This window comes from Triticum aestivum, chromosome 7D, assembly GCF_018294505.1.
Source record: "Triticum aestivum cultivar Chinese Spring chromosome 7D, IWGSC CS RefSeq v2.1, whole genome shotgun sequence".
Taxonomy (NCBI): domain Eukaryota; kingdom Viridiplantae; phylum Streptophyta; class Magnoliopsida; order Poales; family Poaceae; genus Triticum; species Triticum aestivum.
The window spans coordinates 589,948,116-589,969,775 of NC_057814.1; the positions used below are offsets into that span (position 1 = coordinate 589,948,116).

At 42.7% G+C, this 21,660-nt stretch overlaps 2 protein-coding genes across 2 annotated transcripts; both read right to left on the reverse strand.

The window, feature by feature from the left end:
• Window positions 1-1,172: 1,172 nt before the first annotated feature.
• LOC123170286 (aspartyl protease family protein At5g10770) lies at window positions 1,173-3,098 on the reverse strand. The gene is made up of 2 exons (XM_044588119.1): window positions 2,835-3,098; window positions 1,173-2,717 (listed from the first exon to the last, which is right to left on the reverse strand). The coding sequence occupies exons 1-2, from the start codon at window positions 3,028-3,030 to the stop codon at window positions 1,483-1,485; spliced, it is 1,431 nt and encodes a 476-aa protein (XP_044444054.1). The 5' UTR covers window positions 3,031-3,098; the 3' UTR covers window positions 1,173-1,482.
• Window positions 3,099-16,292: 13,194 nt separating this feature from the next.
• Window positions 16,293-17,092, reverse strand: LOC123164993 (aspartyl protease family protein At5g10770-like). The gene is made up of 2 exons (XM_044582615.1): window positions 16,900-17,092; window positions 16,293-16,798 (listed from the first exon to the last, which is right to left on the reverse strand). Exons 1-2 carry the CDS (start codon window positions 17,090-17,092, stop codon window positions 16,293-16,295), a joined length of 699 nt encoding a protein of 232 aa, XP_044438550.1.
• Window positions 17,093-21,660: the final 4,568 nt, after the last annotated feature.

The following is a 21,660-nucleotide window of genomic DNA, read 5'->3' on the forward strand; positions in this document are numbered from 1 at the left end:
TCTCCAGGACATGGCAAATTTACTTTTAATTTTTACCGCGGCATGTTTAACTTAATTTCCATGGAAAATTTAACTTAATTGCCATGGCAAACTTAGTTTCACATACATGGCAAATTCACTTTTATTACACTAAGGGCCGTGGCAAATTTAACTTAATTGCCATGGCAATTTAATTATTTAGACCATGGCACGTTTAATATAACTTCCATGGCAATTTTTGTTAGTTAGCACATGTCAATTTAGTTAACTAGAAAATTTTAGTTATATTTGGTAGCATGGCAATTTAATTATTTTAGACCATGCAAATTTAATATATATTCCATGGCAATTTTTGTTAGTTAGAGCATGGCAATTTAGTTAACTAAACTATGCTAGTTATTTAAGATAGCATGAAAATTTAATTATTTAGACCACGGAAAATTTAATAGGTATATCATTGCACTTTTGTTAGTTAGACCATGACAACTTAATTAACTAGACCATGGTAGTCTTTTAGGTAGCATGCCAACTTAATTATTTTAGACCATGGCAAATTTAATGTCTATAACCATGGTAATTTTGTTAGTTAGAACATGGCAAGTTTTCCTGTCTAAAAACTATTTTTTTCTATCATGGCCCATGTCATTTTTATTGTATTATCATGACAATTTTATTTTACATACCATGGTAAAATACTATCAGAATTATTGACATGACATTTTTCCCCTAGCCATGTCAAATTGCATTGCTTTGCACTGTGTCTACAATACGACAACTATCCCGATTTCTTTTCTTTTATCTATGCATGCTTTGTGTGTTTGGAAATCATGATAATGTTGTACTTTATTATTTAGAAGCATGACAACTTCTGCAGCTAGTAAACAATATATGTGTTTTGAATAGTTGGCTATGCTTTTGGTTAATTAAGTCGGGTGAAGAAATATTAGTTTTTGCAAGGCCTGTTTTTTCTAAAGCTAAAACTGGGGTTTTTTTGGCCATTTTTTTGCTCGACACCTATCTTTTCCAGTGAGCGACAAGTTTGTCCATGTGGAGGATTCACGCTGAAGGTGTCCTTTTAGCAAACAAATTCATTCTCTTGCTCGACCCTCACAACACGAACGAATCGTCCGCTGGGAGGTCCTGTCAAATATGACGTTCAATAGTATAGGCGTACAAGGAAAAAAGGGCCGGGATAAGTCAGCATTAGATAAGACAGGGTGCGAATTTCAGGGATTTCGAGTTCAAGGTTCATTTCCGACTCTAACTACCAGTTCAAGGTTTTTTTCAGACTTTTTCCATTCTTAAACTACCGGCAGACAATTACAAGTATGTTTTTTTTTTCAATAAATTACAAGTATGTTTTGGTTGGTAGTTTGCACGCTTGCATCACGTTGCAAGTCGAAGCACTATAGTGCGCTGATGGTTTGGCCCCTCGCAGCAGCAAACAAGTATACGACGAACTGGAGATCCCAATAGTATCAATGGCGTGCTTGTGCGCGCCGATCAGCATGCGCCAGCCTTGAATCCCACGACGCCGCCACCGACGTCATACAGCACCTCAAGCGTGCGCTGCTGCACGTTGCCGATGATGCCGAGGGAGCTGTCGTCGCTGTTGGCCGCGAAGGCAAGGCAGCTGCCCAGAATGATCCCGTCAGAAGCGAGGTTGACGGCGACGCCACCGGAGAACACCAGTACGACGGTTGGTATGCTGACGCTGGACTGGCCGCTGAAGTCGAAGCACGTGTCGAAGATGCCCATGGGCTGCGCCGGCGGGTACTGCTTCATGCCGGCCTTGAACGCCGACGACAGCGCAGAGTACGCGGTCGCCGGCAGGCGCGTGATGATTGTGCCGGAGTCCATGATCGACCCGGCGGAGAAGACCGAGGTGGGTATGCTGAGTTGCTTGCCTCCCACCCTGATGGCCTGAAGGCGCACGCCGTAGTACGCCGGGACCTGACTGCTCCTCAGCATCGGCGTCTTGACGAAACCCGAGGTTGCTGCGCCGAGGGTGAGGAACCCGGGCGAGCCCGTAGTCGGCGGGAGACAGTACGAGAAGGCCTTGCCGAAGGTCCCAGCGGTCTGGGTAGCGAGCGACTGAGCGCCGCCGCCGAGCCCCATGAGCCCATCGGTCTGGTCTTTGAGAAGGTTGCCCGACTCTGACTGGCTGCACCCGAACTGGAAGTTCTTGACGGTGCTGGAGCCCAGCACGAGCTTGTCGGAGCTGTAGGTCCCGGTCCCGCTCGAACCGTCGCCGTATTTGACAATGTATTGGCACTGGGAGCGGGAGGAGCAGCCGTTCCCCTGATGGCTCCGGCGGAGCTGCGCGCAGGCGGAGGAGCTGCATGGGAACGCGGAATAGGTGCTCGACGAGCTGGGGTCGAAGAGCGAGTCCGCCTGGGTGTGGCACTGCGAGCACGGCTTGCACTGCACCCAGGACACGTCGCTGCCGGTGTCGATGAGCATGGTCTGGGTCATGGCCGGCGAGCCGATGCCGACGGTGATCAAGTACTCCAACGTGCCCAGCGAGGTGCCCAGCGTGGTCGGCACGGTAACGTCCGATTGCTCCACGTCACCTGCGCCACCCTTGACGCCGGAGTACTTCCGTGTGATGTAGGCGGCCCGGAGCTGGTCACGTCGGAGCATCTCCTCCAAGGTCGGCGCCTTCGTGGAGGGCACGGGGGAGCACGGGCCGTGCCGGTTGTGCAACGGCACCGTGACGCCGCCGGATGATGGTGTCACTGAAACAACCGAACAGAGGAAACACGATGACAAACATGCTCAAAATATCCTCAAAATAGTGCAACGAAAACCCATGGAATTGCATGCATGTGCGTTCATGGACAATGCTACTGCACCTTTGGGCTGGGAGCAGTTGATAGTGGCAGATTTGAGAGCGCCAGCGTGCAGAACCTTGTAGCTCTGAAGATCGTATCCTCCGTGAGCAACGAGAGTGTGAAGATAGGTGCACAGCAGGAGCAGCAGAAGCTTCGGAATACTAGATGCCATGGCTGAGATGCAGTGAGCTGCAGCTTCAGAATGCGAGCCCTGCATGCTTTCATACGCATGCGTATATATAAACAAAAGGTAGAAGTAATATCGTATGATTCGATTGTGATTTGTGAAAACAAGCATTGTATTATTGGACAAAATGTGTGGTGAACGTACGTGGGAATGCTTGTGAAAACAAGCATTGTATTATTGGACTCCAGCACCGTATATTAGGAGTATTTATTGAGTCGACGGAGCGCGACGTGGGTTCATACGGCAACTTGAGTGTGGGAAAGATCGAAGCGTACAAAACGATGATGGGACGTATTTCAAACCGTATGCGGATTCTTTCCTGCCTGTGAATGCGACCTCCGGCCCGGGTGGTTTTCAAGTGGGCAGATAATGCCGCCGTGCGCGTGCGCGTGCGCGCCTTTGTCCGAGTAGGACAGCCCGGCCGGAGGGAGCGACGCCGGTAGGAACACCGGCCGGCTGGACTTCCCCTCGCGAGTGAACGTAGAGTACGAGACCCCGGCCGGCCGGAGCAAGCATCCGACGTACCCCGGCCACCCGTTTTGCTTCTCGGTCGATCGACGAGGTATTGCGGCGTGCTACCGTGGGAAAACGGGTCGTGCGTCACATCGTACCGCAGCGACAAGGTTGCTGTCTCCGTGGAATTCGTGCGACTGCATGCCCTGGGCTCTCGGAAGAGCTCAGCTGTGTGGCGTGGCGTGGCTCCGGCGGCGCCCGGTCGTGCATGCGTGGGGTTCGGTTGCCTGGCACCGAGGGCGGGGCCGGAGACCTGCGCCGTGGACTGGAGGCAGCGACGTGCGGCGTCGGGAAGCGAGCGGAGCTCCTTGGTAGGCATGCGGCGTCTTGCTCCGTCGCTCTTTTTTTTTCAATGGTAATATGTGTCTCCTTTATTATATTATAAGGATCATAGGATAAGTCAACTACATACCGACCTGATAAAACTGAGCAAACGGCAAAAACGCTAGCCTTCGCCAAAAGAAAAAAACCAGCCAAGAAGCAAAACTACAAACAAGACCGTAGAAACCTTTGAGTTTGACACCAGCATTAGTCACCTGCCTCTGGCACCACCACAGCAGCCGTCAAAGAAAAAAAATAATGGATCACCTCCACACCTGACCTCAACGCGGCTCATCGCTAATACGCAGTTTTGCGGACCTTCAAGATGGCTCACAAAAACGAAATCATTATCGTTGAACGAATCAGACCGGGAAACACTCCGGACATGCCATCGAACTCTACATCTAGCACCCCCACATGACTACGACATTGAAGGAGGAAACCATACCTTCCATCCACGTATCACAAACCTAGCACACGATCCACCATCTTCCAGATACCACCGATGCAGACCACAATCTGCATCCGCTCCTGGACTACCTCCCAAGCTCCGCGTCGACGTTGGAGCAAACGCAAACGCAATGCGGAACTCAAGGACACAAGTCCACCACAAGGATGCCACCGCCGCTGCACCATCCTTACTTGAACAGACTGGATTTCAAATCCATCCCCAACTATAGAACCGATCGCCACCACCAAAGCCTAGACGATGAACAACATAAAAACTAAGCTACTTTCACTAGTAGAAAACGGGCGGTTTCCCAACCGGGACTAAGCAATCGGAACTCACCAATCGGGACTAAAGGCCACCACTTTTAGTCCCGATTGTGTTACGAACCGGGACTAAAGGGGCTCCAAGTGACCGCTACCGCTGTCTGGAGCGGGGCTGGAGGACCTCCACCTTTAGTCCCGGTTGGTAACTAAAGGATTTTTTTTAATTTTTTAAGTTTTTTCTGATTTTAAATTTTTTGAAGTATTTGACAATTTAATCTCTAATCACCCCTCCTCGCTACTCCCAAGCACGCTTAACTTTGTATTTCTATTTCCCCTAGTTTCCAAGTCTGCACTTATTATTTTTCTGACAAAGTAAGCTATCAATTCTATTAACCCTTAGGTCTTGATGTCACATGATTTAATTTTTTGAATTCGAAACAATTATTAAAATAAAATAAGTAATAATAATATTGAATTTCAATGAAAATAAAATAAGTAATAATATTATTTTATTCTTTTTTGCAATTTATTCATTTAATATGGCATAATTAATATCTTTAAATCTGTAAATCGAAATTCGAAAATAATATATCCATTATTATAAGAAAAATTTGAGGAATCCAAATATGACATCCTTTTTTTAAATAAAATTAATTTTTAAAATTATTTCTCATATGCTGGAATCAATTGCTTCTTGGTGATGTCTAACTATTAATACAAAACAGTACAAAATTAATATTAATTAATTATAAATTTTATCTACTGTTGTCTAACATAAGCATACTACAACATGTTAAAATAATTAAAAACAACAATTAAATGACTAAAGCAACTATATAAGTAAAACAGTAGTGTTTTAATTAAAATCCTAATTTAAAGTATTCTAAAAATAACCAAATAAATCTTACTGTGAAAACAATCTAACATGTGACTAGGAGCAAAAAGAATTAAAGTAAAAAGAATTCAAGTTATTCACAATCTAGGGTTCGAAGATAATTTGAACAAATTCAAATTTAAACCATTCAAATTTGAAAACTAATGGCACAAACAGAAACTAGACAGAATTTTGAATCTAATGCAAAAAGAAACACTCAAAAAATCAAATATCCTAAAAGATATAAGCAATTTAAAAACGAAACTAAAAACAGAACACAAATGGAAAAAACAGAAAAGAAACTTCCAAAACCCCTTTAGTCCCGGCTGGAGACACCAACCGGGACTAAAGGGGTTCGCACCGGCCGCATCCTGCCGCAGCCCCTTTAGTATCTCCAACCGGGACTAAAGGTTGCGTTTGACCGGGGACTAAAGCTAGCCGAGCACATTAGTCCCGGTTCGTAACGCGACCGGGACTATTGATCCTTTCCGACTAGAACGAAAGCCCTGTTTTCTACTAGTGTTTGACCTAAAAATTATTCACACGCGTGGATCTGGCGACCTCCCCACCCCCTCACCACCGACGATTGAGGGCGTCGGTGGAGGGGAGCCGCCGGAGGACAACGGCGGAGGAACTCCTTGGCAACGAGGCACTAGCGAGATCGCCTTTCCTACGAGAGGAGGAAAGAATGATACATTTGTTGTTCACTTCGGCTCGCCTGTATCGTCAAGCATCTTCTCTACTACCGTATCTGATATGCGCACGCATCCGTCTTTTTATTTATTTATTTTTATTTATAAAAACGGAGGCAAAAAAATCAGTCTTGCTAAGTCTCAGTGTATTAGACTTCGTTAAGTCAGTCGATGTTGTATCCGTGAGACCTTATATTGAGATACTATGGGAGACAGAAGCCATATTGAATCTCAAAATAGAGAGGGCAGAGGGGGATTGTGAAGCAATACTTGTGGTGAATAACACAACAGATATTCAATAGGATATTATATATAACTGAAGATATCCATAAGTAGATGGAGAGAAGAAGTGATTTGCAGAAAAAAAAACGAAGTACATCGATCACTTTTCTTTCCAAATTTTAGAACTTTGTGAAAATGTACAATTTGGTTTGCTGGGAAAAAATGTCATGTTCTGCACTTAGATTGAAAGAAGATACAATATATATGTGATCCCAGGAACAATAGTGTAGCGCTTAAAATGCACGCATAAGTGCAACAAAAATGAAAAACACAGATCAAATGCTTTGTTCAACACAAATAGTAGTAGCATACAGAAAATCATGGTTGCTGTAACAAATCTGTCAAGGAGCAAACTATAAAATGCCTGCCAGGTCTATCCGGCCGGCACAGAGATTAGCTATGTACTGTAAATTAAGGAACATATAATAACACTAAGATTTCTATGTTCCATCAATACTGAAGAAGTGCATGGGAGTGACCATTTACAAAAGTAAAGCAAGACAGCACAAAAAGGGCCTTATAACGCTTGAATATCGTGTAGTAGAAAGCCAGAAAGTAAGACACCGGAATCATTGTAATAATCCAATTGACTGCATAAGTCATGATGTATATGAGACCTGCAGCCGAACTTGGAGAATGATGAAGCTGTATTTCCACTTATTGCTTCGCCATAGTAAATTCGTTCACCATGAGCTGCAGGCATTGAGGCCAGATGAAACATTCACTGAGAAGACACAAATATGAAAAAGCCCCCAAATCAAGATATCTGCTATTTAGATTAGCAGCCCTAGGACAATGTGCTATTCCAAACAAAGGGTGACATTCTAGTACTGGATTGCATAGAGAAAGTATTGAACAGCGTCATACGAACGATTCCACGGATAACAAAATATTACTATACACTTGCAGAGAACGATTCACAACATAACCACGTACTCTAGAAGGCACCGGATAAGCAACACAGACGGGCACTACATCAAATTAAACCCAAACTAGATTGACAGAAAGCATCGCATACTGGCGAGATCTTCATCGACATAGGAACTCCATCAAGAGAGCATGCACTCAGCCACGCAGCACGACAAAACCGTCATCATTCACCGGATACGAGGAGTAATCTTTGTAGTCAAATCTCTTCACGCCATCGGACGTGTACTCTCCCCAGTATTTCTCGTGCTCCTCCTCCAGCTTAGCTATGAAAGCGTCGAAATCGTCGGCGGGGAGGGGCTCGCCGTCTCCCTTCCGAATATCATCGGCCGATTCCTCTTGCCCCAGCTTTTGCTTCGAGATCTTGCCTACCTCGGAGAAGCCGGCGTCTGCCTCCGTCTCCTTGAAGGCCGCTTCTCCGTCGGAACTGCAGCCCTTGCGCGGATGGCGACGACCGGCCGCCGGAACCTTCCTTTTGGTGCTGCGCTGGCCCTTCCCGCAGATCGCCGCGTGCCCGCGTCCTCCGCCTTGCTGCACTGCTTGAGCGAAGACCATCTACTGGCCATCACTCCTCGGATCGAATCTAATCACCGGAGGCTGGACGGAAATCAGGGATCTTGTGGAGCGGCTGCTTCAATTTAGCACTCCCCGCGGTCCGGAAAACCCTAGCAGCTCTGCTCCGTTCCGGAGATGGATTCCTTCTTCTTGTCGAATTCCTAGACAAAAAAATATTGAGGGATACGTATTCCTAGATAAGGCCAGTCCGGTGCTCCTGTTCTTAATAGCCCGCAGGCTGGCGGCCCATTTAGCGCTCCCGATGTCGGGGAAATCTATTCTACCCATAGGGTTTTTATTAGGGCTGCAGCGCTGCGGCTGCCGCCTGGTCCCCTCGCCTTCGGCTGCCACCTAGACGCTGAGAGGTGGGAGACCTCACATCTTCAAGAGTCAGGGCCGGTCCTGAGATTTTCAGTGCCTAAGGCGAGATGAGAATATATGGCCCTTATCAATAGAGAGAGAATTAGAGAGACGTCTCTAAAATGACATCGTCATGCCGGCAAATGGATGTGCCGTCGTCGCCTATTAGTGTGACGGTAGGGGTTGGGTGATAGGTGTTTTTTATCTAGGATGCATAGGAGATTACGCCTTGGCCGCAGACAATCATGTAAGGAGTGATCACACGGGAGATCATGTCGATTTGCCTTTACCCTCCTACAAGCCCAATTGCCCTCATGTGTGGATGGCGGAGGTCAAACTATACATTTGATATGACGAAACCAATTGCATAAAGAGAAGGTTCGATCACATACATGTTTAATCAGTTAATACCAGACGTGTCTTTCTGCTTCGCTATACTATCTGCCTTTATACTTTAATTTGCTAGTCTTTTTAGATATCTTTCTCCATCCGGGTTTAATGGGCTCATTCTATTTTGGGTCAAACTTCGACCATCTATATAATTAACAAAATATGTGGTATATGTTATAAAAAATTTATATTATTGTATTCATATTCAGATTAAATTTCCGATGGTATAATTGTTATGACATATAGTTTATATTTTATTATCAAATTTTATAATCAAAATTTTGCCCGAAATAAGAGAGGTCTAATAAACCGAGACAGATGAAGTAGTTTGCTAAGTTGTGCCCCATGCTGCAAGCATGCAAGTATCCACCAATCAATCAATTTCTCCATCCTTTTGTCCCCTTAAATCCATGTTGGGTACTAAATGCTGCAAGCATGCAAGTATCCACCAATCACTCAATTTGTCCATCCTTTTTTCCCCTTCATTCCATGTTGGGTACTAAATCGATGCGTTGCCTGGTGTTGCCCACATCACTCTTTTAAGAGTTTGGCCCGCCATCACTTAACCATCCCAGTTCTATTGTTTTGCTAAAGAAAAAATGGCCAAAGGCCCAGTTCACTAAAATAGATAACGTTATGTCTTTCTTCCTCGAGGAGACACCGAAGTACAGATCAAAGAACAACTTTGCTCCAATGGCGGCGACTAGGGCAGATCAGGAGAGGTACTTGCACTCACTTGGGATGGGGGCCCCTTGGTCTCGGGGCGGCAGCCCCTCCCCCCCCCCCCCCCCCCCCCCCCCCCCCCCCTCCCGGGGCCAGGCCTATCGAGAGTTTTACGTTATTCGTCTTCGTGTAGTGAAGCTCATATTTTGTAAAAAAAGTACTCTCATTTTTCTGGTTGTGCCATGAGCTTAGAGAGTTTTCTGTCCTCGCAGATCTGATTATTCAGATTTGATGAGTTTACGTTGGTGTTTCAAACTTTTTTATTGGTTTGATTCTTTGTGGAGTTGAAATCTTATATCGACACCACAGTGAAGATACTGCGATCCGACGGCTTGCACTTCAAGGGGATCATCCCCCGCCCGAGTACGTTCATCGATCAAGGCATTCCATCTTTTTGGATGGGCAACTCAATGCGCTTTAAAAACCATTATTGGTAATGTTTGTGCGGGTGAACGAGTGACAACGTCGTTGCTACAGTCCAGTTGCAGTATCTTTACCAAAGTCTTTGGAGTATTTCTTCTAGCAGAGATTGATACAGTGAAGAAATGTGTTTTCAAAAGATTTCGTTATAATTCTTAGTCATATGAGTTACTTTGTACTTTCTTGGATCACAGATCCAGATCAGTGTCCCTGTAATTGTTATGAGTATGAATCAAATTATAGATGTCTCTAAAAAAACTTATTCCACCCATGGGTCGGTGGATAGAAATATCCCTATTTCCCACATTTTTTTTGTGGTTTTCTTTGTCCAGTTATTCTCTATTTGGTCTGGTTTTTTTCTGTGTTGTTTTCCTTGTTGGTTTTCCCTATTTGAGTATGATTTTTTGGAGAAAAAATCTGGCTTCTTTTTCCCTTTTTCTTTTTTTCCCCTTTTCAGTTTTCATTCATATTCTTTGGTTTCTTTTTTAATATTTTCAACACGTAATAATTTTTATTCATAAACATTGTAATTTTTTGTACACATCAAAAACATTTTTGTACATATTTATCATTTTTTAAATACATAATTAATTTTTTTAAATATATATTTTAAAATCTGTTTTTTTCATAAACATTGTACTTTTCATATTCATAAGGAACATTTGCAAAATAGTTTAACATCTTCTCATATTCATAAGGGGTTTTTATCATTTATGTCATTAGTTGTGTCCCACTACTCAGTTTTGTCATCAAAAGTTACAACCCCTCAAAAATGCCATCGTTCTCTCATACGCTTGCTCAACAATGTTATCATTCCATTAGATGTTTCCCCAAAAATGCCATTAGACACCGTTACTGTTACTCTTTTAGGTCAAACCTACTAACGATGTTATATGACCTAAATACCCCTAGACCCACATATCAGCTTTCTCTGTCTCACAATGATAAGTGTGAGCCTCACTTGTCAGGAGTAGGCAAGCGAATAATTCTAGAGGAAAATAAGAACATTGTTGGGATTGCGTGGGACCCACACTTTATTGGAGTGAGATAGAAGGAGAGTTGGCATGTTGGTCCATGGGTAATTTGGTCATTATAACATGGCAAATTGAGATGACAGTAATGGCATCTAGTGGCATTTTTTAGCAAGCACCTAACAGATGGATGGCATTTTCGACCAGTTGAAATTCCTAGTGGCAAAACTGAGTAATGGGGCAAACCTAGTGGCATAAATGATAAAAAAAATTGAATTATGCTAACAGTTTTTCACATTGCGCTAACATTTTTAAAAATTTACAAGTTTTTATCTAATTTTATATTTTGGAATATATGTATTTACAATAAAAATAAGAAGAAAAGAAGAAAAAACAATGGGAAAACAGGGGAAATGCTGAACTAACCTGGAACCTACTTGCGTTGGCCCATTCATAGTGGCGGCTTGATGCGAGCAAGCGCTCTGTTCGCATCAAGCCACACATAGTCGCCCCTGTTGGTGAAACCCATATGTGAGCAAGTGAGCAGCGCCATATCTTCTATATCTAAATAGTTAACACCCACTAATCTATTTTCCCTCAACATGCAAGTATGTCACCTCATCATTCAACATGCATTGAGAAAGGCCCACCACAACATGCAACCATTCATAATAAAAAGCCACCTGAACATGCAAACATGCACGAGAATTTACATACTATTGTGATACTTATATTGTACAATAACCATGTATAACCAGATACCACAAATCATTTTTTTCAGTTTGAGTTCTCATATTATTACTCTACATATTCACGTTTCATACCACCAATTCTCACTGAATATTGCAAAAAATTCCCGCAGCAACGTGCGAGGTATCTTTTTTTAGCGAGCAATGCCATATTGTGCCGGCCCGCAGTGCATACCAGTTTAGGGAAAACCTTCTAGAAGGGTCTAGTCGGTTCAGGCCCGGCTATTTAGTTTCTTTTCTTTTTCTATTGTTTCTTACCTACTTTTTTCGTTTTCTTTTTCTTTTTTTAGTGTTTGGGAGTTTTTTTCTAAAAAAGTTTGGACTTTCAAAAAATTTGTCTGCTCCAAATAGTGTTTGGGAAATTTCAGGAAAAAAATGATGTTTTCAAATATTGTTTGGAGTTTTAAAAAATGCTATTGTTTTCAAAATTTATTCATAATTTAAAAAATATTCACATTTTGAAAATTACAAAAAAGATCAGAATTTCATAGAATGTTTCGGTTTGCAAAATTTGTCCTTAAATTAAAAAATGATCAAATTTAAAAAAACATTTTCAGGATGTGTTCACAAATTACAATTTTTTTTAGAATGCTTTTAAATGTTGCGGTCTCAAAAGTATTTGAAATGTTGAGCAAATGTTCATATTTCTCAAAAATTGTTCGGATGTTATTAAACATTCAGACAAACAGCGCGACAGTGACCAGATCGCTAGAGTATATCGCGTAGCTACTATTTCGGCGGTCGGTATAGTGCAATATTTTACTCTTTTTTTAGAAACAGTGCAATATTTTACTACTGTGCATTGCCGCCTAGAATGAGTCGTCCCAGTAGGCAACGCGCATCACATAGGAACGACTTTTTAATCTTTTTCTGAATCTATTAAAAAATCATGAACATTTTTTAATCTGATAACAGGTTTTGATTTTCGTGAACAGATTAATGAAACAACAACATATTTACAATAGCTGGAATTTTTTTGAATTCTTACACATTTTTAAGATCATGAACATTTGTTGAATTTGTAAACAATTTTTCAAAATGACAAACATTTTTAAAACTTACAAACATTTTTTGAATTCATGGAAAAGTCACAAAAGATTTCTTCAGTTTGCAAATTAGATTTTCTTTAAAAAAATCAAATCACGAATATTTAAAAATTAACGAACATATTTTGAATTCATGGACATTTTGTAAAAGTGCAAATATTTTCTAATTCATGGAAAAAACTATTTACTAGCATTTTTTAATTGGAGGAAATTTTTTATTTTCATGTACAGTTTTTCAGGTAACAAATATTTTTTTGATTTTGACGTACATTTTTTAAATCACTAAGATTTTTCAAATCCATGATCCTTTTTTGAATTCACATATAATTTCCGATTTCTCAAACATTTTAAGGTTGAGAACCGTTTTTAATTTGCAAACAAATTTTTGAAAACCATTACTATATAAATCTATCAAAAAGTTGAACTGCTTTTTTTTCTAGCCTGGCGGATGCTCGTAATTGGCGCTAATGGCGCCAGCTTGGGAAGCTGTTGCCCACGCCGCCACTCTCGTGGGCCAGCCCAACACTCCATCGCTAGCTCGCGTATTCATGTGGTTGCTTCCCTCAACACTCAAAGAAATGTAGTCGCTTCGCTCGCTCAGTCCACTAAAAAAAGGAAATTCGCGCGGTCAATCAACGGTTGACCTGTCGACAGTTGACTGGTCAATCTTTGACTTTTTAATAAAATACAAAAAAATAAAAATTTGATTTTGTTCTAAAAATCTCGTAAATTCAAAATTATTTATGGATTTTCAAAAAATTAAGATATTTGAAAAACATTCATCGACTTAAAAAAAATTCATTGAATTTCAAAAAAGTTCATTAATCGTAAAAAAGTTTGCAAATGTGAAAAGAGTTTATCAATTTTGAAAAGAAGTTCACAAAGCTGAAAAAAAGTTCATTGATTTAAAAAGCTGCATCGGATTTGAAAAAAGTTCATCAAATTCGTAAAAAAATTGATCAAATTTGAGAAAAGTTCATCAAATTTGGAAAAAAATAACGCAATTTGGAAAAAAAAAATCATTGTTTTTTAAGTAGAAAAATCCGAAAAAGTTCATCTACTTTGAAAAGATGTTCATGAATTTGGAAAAAGTTATGAAGAGCTCAGAGGATCATGGTGACATTCCCGGTGCCAAGGGCTATAGCATACCATGTGTTATGAATTGCGTGAGATGTTTGTCTTTTTTGTTGTTTGCACCCTTTGATTGCGCAACAGTCAATTATTAGGATGATCCCTCATAGAAAATATCAAGTTAAAAGTGTTTTTCCCAGTGTTGCAACCGTCTATAACACATAGCAATCCGGAGTGCGTCATGCTCACATAAGTACAAACGAATCGTAATTTGTAAGACGGATGAAAGGCTAGACCGTACAAGCAAAAACACTTGGTATCTTTAAGTTCTAGGAGAATTGCTTTGAGCTCCGAGCACGAAGCATTGAAAGATGAACAAAAGTCATATGGAGATATGATCGGCAAAAGTTTGCTTACCGGTTGAAGTTCACGTCATCAGTGATGTTCACCTCACTGGTTGTGAATGAGATCAGGATCTTGAATCACTTAAAATAGAGATAGTGGTTTGAGTGGGAGCACAATTATTTTTAAATTTAGTTTAATCACTAGTGCAAATTAATTGTGAATAATGTATATTTGTAGTTTACATTATAGTTGTAGAATAATGGCTCACGGTTCCACTTTTTTATTGAAATTGATTAACTGTTATTTATCTAGTTGAATCTTTACAATTGGTAAACTTAATGAGAGGATCACCCTCTAGAGTGCCAAGTCAGATTTTTTTTTCCTACTGCATGCTTACAATACTCTCCTACTGATGTTATGGATGACGAGACTCACATCCTTCGATCCAAAATGCTAGAATTACATTACACTCTGCTTGCTTCCGAGAAACTCGAACTTCAAAATGTTTGCGATAGTTATATGATATTCTTGAAACATAAAACTGTTTTCAGAAACAAACAAAGAATAAAGGGTATGTGATATGTAAAGAAGTATTTTGTTTGCAAGTTCTAGTGAAGCGTTCAACTATGTTTAAGACTGAAATGCGTAAGATCCGAAAGAACGCCAGTCATGAGTTGATGGTTAGAACTTAAAGAGAAAGAACAAAATCAAAGGATGTAATGAGACTTACATGCCTAGAGAAGTTCGGGGCTCACACAACTCTTAAAGTTGGATGTTTTTTTGTGAGTAGGAGAAATATTGAAGTAAAATTATAAGAAGTAAAAGGCAGAAAGAAAGAAGACTAGGATATCCAGCTCAGATATAAATGTCACACAAGTTATAAGATGTAGAGAAGTTTGGTCAAGTAATTGTAATTCTTGAGAATTATGATTAGATTGTTGATCACTAGTTCTTCGAGATTGTGGTTAAAAGTTGACCATAAGGATATCGAGTCGATTGCATGTTAACGGGAATTCTTGCAAGAAACTACAACGACCTAAATGACCAACAAATAATGTAATTAAAATATGTGTTGAAAACTTTATAAAAGTTATGATACTTTTCAGCTACGCACAAAAACTAAGATGGTCTAGTGAATTAAATTCCCATGTTATAACTGACAAAAAAGCCATTGACTTTATATGAAACTCGCCATGGTCTACATTATTAAATTGCCATGCTACATAAAAATTACCATGGGTAAATAATTAAAACGCCATGGTCTAACTAAAAAAATTGCCATGGTATATTTATTAAACAAAAATTATTGTAATGCAAGAAAAGAAAATTCTCCATTGTCTAATTAGTAAAAATACCATGACATATCAAAAAAAACTACCATGGTCTAATTACTAATTTGCCATGGCAAAAAACTTGCCATGTCTTAAAATTGCCATAGTCTAATTAAAAATTTGTGCATAATTAGTAATTATAATGTTCTAATTACTACAATAAAAGAAAATAAGTTCACTAAAAAAATTCATGGCCTGCCCAGGCGCCTCGACCATGCCACTGGACGATGACGACTATGTGTGTCAAGGCTACAACCGCGCAGCACGCCTCACCGCATGTGTCATCATCGCCATCCACCATCTGCAGCAGTCTGCATTGGCGTTGTCATCCATCATCTCATTATCGTCGTCATCTAGAATGACAGTGGCCGACACTTTCACCGCCCCATCACATCAGCCGTTGGGGCTTGAACGAGAGGCCAGTGCTTGGCTCACCGAGCGCTCTATCTGGGATGGTCCGACTCGGCCTCGTACATCACCCATAGGAAAATGTTGATCAGAAGCATGCGAGACCATCGTCGGCGAACATGGGCTGCTTCTTCGTCGTCATCAATGCAGAAATCATGGCGAGCTCGTTTATGCCGCTAAACCATAAAAATATATCCACCGTCTTTGCAAACTTAAAGTGGCCGCCGCGCGCACCCCATGATGAGCGCCATCCAGCCCATCGGTCGGGTGTTTGCCGAGTTTGATTTGCCCGAGGCTTGGCACATGATATATTTTACTGAGTTTCATCTTATCGCTGAGTTGTTTTTTTTCACGACATTGGGTAGTCAATCTCGTTTGCCGGGTTTCTTTATATTACCGAGTTTACTATTCAGTTTTGGGGAAACGAGTAACATTGCCTAACTTCCGATGAAAAAACTCGCAAAAATATGGAACTAACATCTTTTGCTGATTGAACATGGCTTCATTTATTCTTTTATAGACTCATACGAGTACCTTATTTATTGTGATATATATAGTACGTGTTATGCTAATACCTTCTTTTTATTTATTTATTTATTGTTATACATATGTGCCTGCCTTGAACCCGACGACGCCGCCACCAACGTCGTAGAGCACCTCGAACGTCTGCTGCTGCACATTGCCAATGGTGCCGAGGGAGCTGTCATCGCGGTTGGCCGCGAAGGCGAGGCAGTTGTCCAGAATGATCCCGTTAAAGGCCAGGTCGATGACGGCGCCCCCGGAGAACACCAGTGTGACGCTCGGTATGTTGACGGTGGACTGGCCGCTGAAGTCGAAGCACGTGTCGAGGATGCCCCTGGCCCTGGGCTGTGCCGGCGGGTACTGCTTCATGCCGGCCTTGAACGCCGACGACAGCGCCGAGTACGCGGTCCGCGGCAGGCGCGTGATGATTGTGCCGGAGTCCATGATCGAGCCGGCCGAAAAGACGGAGGTGGGTATGTTGAGCTGCTTGCCTCCCACCCTGATGGCCTCAAGCTGCACGAAATAGAACGTCGGGAGCTGCTTGCTCCTCAGCATCGGCGTCTTGACGGTGAAACCCAAGGTTGCTGCACCGAGCGTGAGGAACCCGGACGAGCAGTCGGCGGGAGGCAGTACGAGAAGGCCTTGCCGAAGGTCCCCGCGGTCTGTGTGGCGAGCGACTGAGCACCGCCGCCGAGCCCGATGAGCCCAGCGGTCTGGTCGTTGAGAAGGAGGCCCGATTCAGACTTGCTGCACCCGAACTGGAAGTTGCTCACGGCGTTGGAGCCCAGCGCGAGCGTGTCGGTGCTATAGGTCCCGGTGGTGCTCGAACCATCGCCGTACTTGACAATGTACTGGCACTGGGTTGCCGCGAGAAACATGCTACAACTGCCAGGTCGAGCTGAGGAGCCGAAGGCGTGGCCGTGCTCTCCGCCGCTTGTGCTGCGACACCATGCCGAGGCGGCCTGCCACCATGGCCTCCGGTCTCCGCAGTCACCGTCCCAAGGCCTATACTATGTTTGCGACCCAGACTGGGAGGAGGGCGGGCCTTTTATATAGGTAAAAACAGCGGTGGAGGATTTCACGCGAACCTTCAAGCGAGGCCCAAGCGGCACCCTGTTGGGAACGCACTAATTTCAAAAAAATTCTACGCACACACAGGATCATGATGATGCATAGCAACGAGAGGGGAGAGTGTTGTCCACGTACCCTCATAGACCGAAAGCGGAAGCGTTAGCACAACGCGGTTGATGTAGTCGTACGTCTTCACGATCCGACCGGTCAAGTACCGAACGCACGGCACCTCCGAGTTCAGCACACGTTCAGCTCGATGACGTCCCTCGAACTCCGATCCAGCCGAGTGTTGAGGGATAGTTTCGTCAACACGACGGCGTGGTGACGATGATGATGTTCTACCGACGCAGGGCTTCGCCTAAGCACCGCTACAGTATTATCGAGGTGGACTATGGTGGAGGAGGGCACCGCACACGGCTAAAAGATCAAACGATCAATTGTTGTGTCTCTAGGGTGCCCCCCTGCCCCCGTATATAAAGGAGCAAGGGGGGAGGTGCGGCCGGCCAGGAGGGGCGCGCCAGGTGGAGTCCTACTCCCACCGGGAGTAGGACTCCCTCCCTTTTCCTAGTTGGATTAGGAGTGGAGGGGGAAAGAGGAGGGAAAGAGGAAGGAAGGGGGGGCGCCGCCCCCCTCTCCTTGTCCTATTCGGACTAGGGGGGAGGGGCGCGCGGCCCTGCCCTGGCCGCCTCTCCTCTTCTCCACAAAGGCCCACTATGGCCTATTAAGCCCCCGGGGGTTCCGGTAACCCCTCGGTATTCCGGTAAAATCCCGATTTCACCCGGAACAATTCCGATATTCAAATATAGGCTTCCAATATATCAATCTTCATGTCTCGACCATTTCGAGACTCCTCGTCATGTCCGTGATCACATCCGGGACTCCGAACAACCTTCGGTACATCAAAACATATAAACTCATAATATAACTGTCATCGAAACGTTAAGCGTGCGGACCCTACGGGTTCGAGAACTATGTAGACATGACCGAGACACGTCTCCGGTCAATAACCAATAGCGGAACCTGGATGCTCATATTGGCTCCCACATATTCTACGAAGATCTTTATCGGTCAGACCGCATAACAACATAAGTTGTTCCCTTTGTCATCGGTATGTTACTTGCCCGAGATTCGATCTCGGTATCTCAATGCCTAGTTCAATCTCGTTACCGGCAAGTCTCTTTACTCGTTCCGTAATACATCATCCCACAACTAACTCATTAGTTGCAATGCTTGCAAGGCTTAAGTGATGTGCATTACCGAGAGGGCCCAGAGATACCTCTCCGACAATCGGAGTGACAAATCCTAATCTCGAAATACGCCAACCCAACAAGTACCTTCGGAGACACGTGTAGAGCACCTTTATAATCACCCAGTTACGTTGTGACGTTTGGTAGCACACAAAGTGTTCCTCCGGTAAACGGGAGTTGCATAATCTCATAGTCATAGGAACATTTATAAGTCATGAAGAAAGCATAGCAACATACTAAACGATCGAGTGCTAAGCTAACGGAATGGGTCAAGTCAATCACATCATTCTCCTAATGATGTGATCCCGTTAATCAAATGACAACTCATGTCTATGGCTAGGAAACATAACCATCTTTGATCAACGAGCTAGTCAAGTAGAGGCATACTAGTGACACTCTGTTTGTCTATGTATTCACACAAGTATTATGTTTTCGGTTAATACAATTCTAGCATGAATAATAAACATTTATCATGATATAAGGAAATAAATAATAACTTTATTATTGCCTCTAGGGCATATTTCCTTCAGTCTCCCACTTGCACTAGAGTCAATAATCTAGATTACACAGTAATGATTCTAACACCCATGGAGCCTTGGTGCTGATCATGTTTTGCTCGTGGAAGAGGCTTAGTCAACGGGTCTGCAACATTCAGATCCGTATGTATCTTGCAAATTTCTATGTCTCCCACCTGGACTAAATCCCTGATGGAATTGAAGCGTCTCTTGATGTGCTTGGTTCTCTTGTGAAATCTGGATTCCTTCGCCAAGGCAATTGCACCAGTATTGTCACAAAAGATTTTCATTGGACCCGATGCACTAGGTATGACACCTAGATCGGATATGAACTCCTTCATCCATACTCCTTCATTTGCTGCTTCCGAAGCAGCTATATACTCCGCTTCACACGTAGATCCCGCCACGACGCTTTGTTTAGAACTGCACCAACTGACAGCTCCACCGTTCAATGTAAACACGTATCCGGTTTGCGATTTAGAATCGACCGGATCAGTGTCAAATTTTGCATCAACGTAACCATTTACGATGAACTCTTTGTCACCTCCATAAATGAGAAACATATCCTTAGTCCTTTTCAGGTATTTCAGGATATTCTTGACCCCTGTCCAGTGATCCACTCCTGGATTACTTTGGTACCTCCCTGCTAAACTTATAGCAAGGCACACATCAGGTCTGGTACATAGCACTGCATACATGATAGAGCCTATGGCTGAAGCATAGGGAACATCTTTCATCTTCTCTCTATCTTCTGTAGTGGTCGGGCATTGAGTCTTACTCAACTTCACACCTTGTAACACAGGTAAGAACCCTTTCTTTGATTGATCCATTTTGAACTTCTTCAAAACTTTGTCAAGGTATGTGCTTTATGAAAGTCCAATTAAGCATCTTGATCTATCTCTATAGATCTTGATGCCCAATATATACGCAGCTTCACCGAGGTCTTTCATTGAAAAACTCTTATTCAAGTATCCCTTTATGCTATTCAGAAATTCTATATCATTTCCAATCAGCAATATGTCATCCACATATAATATTAGAAATGCTACAGAGCTCCCACTCACTTTCTTGTAAATACAGGCTTCTCCAAAAGTCTGTACAAAACCAAATGCTTTGATCACACTATCAAAGCGTTTATTCCAACTCCGAGAGGCTTGCACAAGTCCATAAATAGATCGCTGGAGCTTGCACACTTTGTTAGCTCCCTTTGGATCGACAAAACCTTCCGGTTGCATCATATACAACTCTTGTTCCAGAAATCCATTCAGGAATGCAGTTTTGACATCCATTTGCCAAATTTCATAATCATAAAATGCGGCAATTGCTAACATGATTCGGACAGACTTAAGCATCGCTACGGGTGAGAAGGTCTCATCGTAGTCAATCCCTTGAACTTGTCGAAAACATTTTGCAACAAGTCGAGCTTTATAAACAGTAACATTACCGTCAGCGTCAGTCTTTTTCTTGAAGATCCATTTATTCTCAATTGCTTGCCGATCATCGGGCAAGTCAACCAAAGTCCACACTTTGTTCTCATACATGGATCCCATCTCAGATTTCATGGCATCAAGCCATTTCGCGGAATCTGGGCTCACCATTGCTTCTTCATAGTTCGTAGGTTCGTCATGGTCTAGTAACATAACTTCCAGAACAGGATTACCGTACCACTCTGGTGCGGATCTTACTCTGGTTGACTTACGAGGTTCAGTAATAACTTGATCTGAAGTTTCATGATCATCATTAACTTCCTCACTAATTGGTGTAGGTGTCGCATAAACCGGTTTCTGCGATGAACTACTTTCCAATAAGGGAGCGGGTACAGTTACCTCATCAAGTTCTACTTTCCTCCCACTCACTTCTTTCGAGAGAAACTCCTTCTCCAGAAAGATTCCGAATTTAGCAACAAAAGTCTTGCCTTCGGATCTATGATAGAAGGTGTACCCAATAGTCTTCTTTGGGTATCCTATGAAGACACATTTCTCTGATTTGGGTTCAAGCTTATCAGGTTGAAGCTTTTTCACATAAGCATCGCAGCCCCAAACTTTAAGAAACGACAACTTTGGTTTCGTGCCAAACCACAGTTCATAAGGCGTCGTCTCAACGGATTTTGATGGTGCCCTATTTAACGTGAATGCGGCCGTCTCTAAAGCATAACCCCAAAACGATAGCGGTAAATCAGTAAGAGACATCATAGATCACACCATATCTAGTAGAGTACGATTACGACGTTCGGACACACCATTACGCTGTGGTGTTCCGGGTGGCGTGAGTTGCGAAACTATTCCGCATTGTTTCAAATAAAGACCAAAATCATAACTCAAATATTCTCCTCCACGATCAGATCGTAGAATCTTTATTTTCTTGTTACGATGATTTTCAACTTCACTCTGAAATTCTTTGAACTTTTCAAATGTTTCAGACTTATGTTTCATTAAGTAGATATACCCATATCTGCTCAAATCATCTGTGAAGGTGAGAAAATAACGATATCCGCCACGAGCCTCAATATTCATCGGACCACATACATCTGTATGTATGATTTCCAACAAATCTGTTGCTCTCTCCATAGTTCCGGAGAACGGCGTTTTAGTCATCTTGCCCATGAGGCACGGT

What these genes read in the sequence shown, in the direction of transcription:
- LOC123170286 (XM_044588119.1), bottom strand. Translation starts at nt 3,030, where the DNA reads ATGCAGGGCTCGCATTCTGAAGCTGCAGCTCACTGCATCTCAGCCATG. An exon ending in CAACTGCTCCCAGCCCAAAG is followed by an intron (nt 2,718 to 2,834) that starts GTGCAGTAGCAT and finishes CGGTTGTTTCAG; the next exon opens with TGACACCATCATCCGGCGGC.
- LOC123164993 (XM_044582615.1), bottom strand. Translation starts at nt 17,092, where the DNA reads ATGTTTCTCGCGGCAACCCAGTGCCAGTACATTGTCAAGTACGGCGAT. An exon ending in GCTCATCGGGCTCGGCGGCG is followed by an intron (nt 16,799 to 16,899) that starts GTGCTCAGTCGC and finishes CGCTCGGTGCAG; the next exon opens with CAACCTTGGGTTTCACCGTC.